Source organism: Frankliniella occidentalis, unplaced genomic scaffold (assembly GCF_000697945.3).
Source record: "Frankliniella occidentalis isolate FOCC.00 unplaced genomic scaffold, Focc_3.1 Scaffold225, whole genome shotgun sequence".
Taxonomy (NCBI): Eukaryota; Metazoa; Arthropoda; class Insecta; order Thysanoptera; family Thripidae; genus Frankliniella; species Frankliniella occidentalis.
Genome location: NW_026267351.1, coordinates 344,656 through 347,757, shown reverse-complemented (window position 1 = coordinate 347,757; position 3,102 = coordinate 344,656). Strand labels below are relative to the sequence as shown.

Here is a 3,102-nt window from a genome sequence, read left to right as displayed (position 1 = left end):
TGTCTGTGTACGCGCATGTGAGCCGGGTGCGGCGAGGCTCATGATGTATGTAGTGCGGCGTGTGATGTGTGGGACGCCTGGTCGCCTCGGGACGCCCGACGGGAGCATCCCCTTACACCCCCTGCGCCCCCTCACCTCCCCTCCACCCACTCCCCTCCCCCTCACCGCTGCAGGATACTTTTACGCGGACAGAGAGAGAATTACCCCCTCCCCTCTTGTCCTCGTCCTTCCCTTCACCGCGGTCGCAGCTAATAGAGAGGAGTAGTTATGGAGCAGATTAAAAGGCCGCTCATTTATGGATCACCCAGAAAGTGCGTTCGCCATGCTCCGCTTCGGATCTGTCAAGTTCCGCCTATGCAAACTCTCGTAGCGCCTGGTGAGTAGGCAACATCTTGTCTGCGGCGCGTGCGTGTACTGCGGGGCGGCCTACCCTGAGTCTCACAGGCGCCGAGCTCCCGTGACTTGTCTAATGAATCCGAGGAAAAACGAACGTACTTTCTAGACGATCCCTCATGGGGTCCTATAAGGTAGAAGGCAGAGGATGCAGTTTTATAAATAAAGCACCAACCAGCTCTTCCATACGAGGTAAAACCAATTTGTAATCGGATACCCCTCCCCTGGCGCTGCGTCCGTCCGAGGGGGTGGATTGGCCCCGGGTAGTTAGTTACACAACGACGGGAGTGGTGGGGTCACTTGGCGCTGACGGCAGCAGCAGCAGCCGCCTCCGTCATAAGTACAAATGTCATCGAGCAGCCTAAATAAGGCCGAGCCACACCCCCTGCCCTTCGACGCCAACGGTAACGTAACCATGGGGGCATAACGTAAGACACGCAGCGTGCTGAAGCCCCCCCCCCCTTCCCCCGTCTCCCCTGCCGACCCCGCCTCACCCCTCGCGACGTCTGCCACCAGGCTACGGTGGTTGGTGGTCCACGGCGTTGGCGTTTCGCAGAAATGATTGTTTGTTGTTGTCGATGTTGCCGGAGTTGGCGTCGAACGTTACGCGCCAACACGTTACGGCTTCCAGTCTTCCATTAGCGTCGGTACAAGGTGAAGGGGGAGTGGATGGAAATTAAAATTAAATTGGCCTCTGCCCTCTGCCCTCTGGGCGAAAAATCCCCCTCGCGCGCTTTCCCTCCGCGGGGGACAAACTTTAAAGTTTATCCGAGTTTCCCGTGGCGCCCTGCCAAAACAGGTTGTGCATGGCTCACCGTAGGAAGCATACCAAAGTTTGGCATGACGTAAGTTTCATGAAATACGGTATAGCATACTCGGCCACGGGTTCTGGGGCTACGATGCGGTTGTATGAGCGTCGACAACGGGGATATGCAGTTTGTTCAGACGGCCAAGACTCAACACGTTAAAAATGAATAAATTAAGAATCACTTTACTCTTCAGTGTTCTGTGTGCGAAATGATAGTGAGCAGTAGATGGGGCCGCGTTACCAACCAAATATGTGTGAGTCTGCTGCAAGCCAAACCATTGTCTGGGCGACCGCCCGACCTCTCAAGCGCGGCGGGCGGCCGGCATCGCGCGCGCGGCGCGCGCGAATCCGCTCAGCTCAATTGGAGAGCCAATCAAATCGGACCGATACCGAAGAAAGCGTCTGCTCTAGTTGTCGGGCGTCCCCACACCATTCCAGCTTCCCCAGTGAGAAGAATATTGTGACCTGCTTTGGAAGTTGAGTGGGAAGCTATCGCACGACACAGTCTCACCGTCACAAATTTCGGCTTCATTTGAAAAGGATGAACAGGGTGAAAATAGAAATCGGTGGATGTGAATAATGCCAATAACCATAATAAAGAAACAGCAAGAAGGAAACCAAAATAAAACTTACACGAGAGCGACGTTCTGCAGCGTGGGGCGGGTGCGGCCCGTGGCCCTGGCACCTGTTGAGTCCATGGGTAGTGCTGCTAGCGCTCCACTATTACGCCCACGCCCGCCGAGACGTGCCGTAGAACTTCCACCGCAGCCAGGAGCGCGCATCAGGCCCCACGAGCAGCATGGCTGGTGGCGGCGTCCAGTTCCCTTCGGAGGACGGCGTCGGCGACCGGCCGGCGTCGTAAGGGTGCTGGTGCACGCGGTGCGCAGGACGCGGTGCGTGCGGAGGACGCGGAGCGGGGGGCTGGCGCCGGCTGACGCACGGCGCTGGCGGGGTGGCGGGTGCCGTGCTGGAGGGAGGAGCGCTGGCGGCAGACTGAGCCGAGAAGGAGAGACAGTCGAGCAACAGGGCCCGCGTACCCCGCGCCGACCCCGCCGCTATGCGGGCCGCTGCCGGCGAGAGGGGGTGGGAGGATACTGCCGTCGCATGGCGAATTTGGCATCCCAAGTATTCTTTTTTATGGTGGGTTGTTACCTGGAGACGTAGATGTAGGGTGACATGTTTTTCCCCTTCCGTATGCCCAGTTCGCGAGATGGCGGTGGTCGCGGGCCGCATGCGCGGAGGGTGAGTTCAGGGTCTTTCTTTTGGAAAATGTAAATCTCGTTTAGAGGCCATATAGAATACTCTTTTTTTCTGTGTCGTGGATAAGCGAATCTCTCGTGACAAAAAGACTTAGGGATTCAAAGAACAAAAACCGATTAAAAACAATAACATTTAATTTAGGAGGATACAAAAACAAAGCGCAGCGCGCTCACTTCATGCCGTACTTGTCGGCAAGCTCCTTGGCCTTGGCGATGTAGGCCTTCTTGGCGTCCTCCTGAGCGGTGCCCTTCTTGGCGTTCCAGGCGTCCCACTTGGCCTTCCCCTTCAGGTCCAGCATGCCGGGACGAGCTGCAAACAAACGAAGACGTGGATGAGCTGTCTGAGTTGATGGTACAGAGCGCACCAGGAAGTATGCCCCAAAACCTGCCCCCCTGTCGGCTCCCGAGTATGCAATAAAGGGTTGCGGATGGAGGGAGGGAGGGACGGGGTGTATATTAACCTCGGAGATGTTTTCTCGAATTCTTTCAAGCTCCAACTCCACTACCCACTCCTCCCCCTCCTCTCCCCGCAACTGGCAGCAGCGCTACGCAACGCAGTGTAGGATGAAACGTCTGAAAGGTAAAGTTCTCTGGTAAAGTTATTTCCAGATTCGAGAGCTCAGCTTGGAATCAGATATCTTG

General features: G+C 56.5%; 1 protein-coding gene across 1 annotated transcript; it reads right to left on the bottom strand.

Moving 5' to 3' along the window:
- Window positions 1-2,577: 2,577 nt before the first annotated feature.
- Window positions 2,578-2,771, bottom strand: LOC127750634 (acyl-CoA-binding protein-like; the record flags this gene model as incomplete). The annotated part of the gene is given in 1 exon segment (XM_052272787.1): window positions 2,578-2,771. A coding segment is annotated over 1 exon segment (141 nt), but the record flags the coding sequence as incomplete, so codon positions are not given.
- Between the last annotated feature and the right edge of the window lie 331 nt (window positions 2,772-3,102).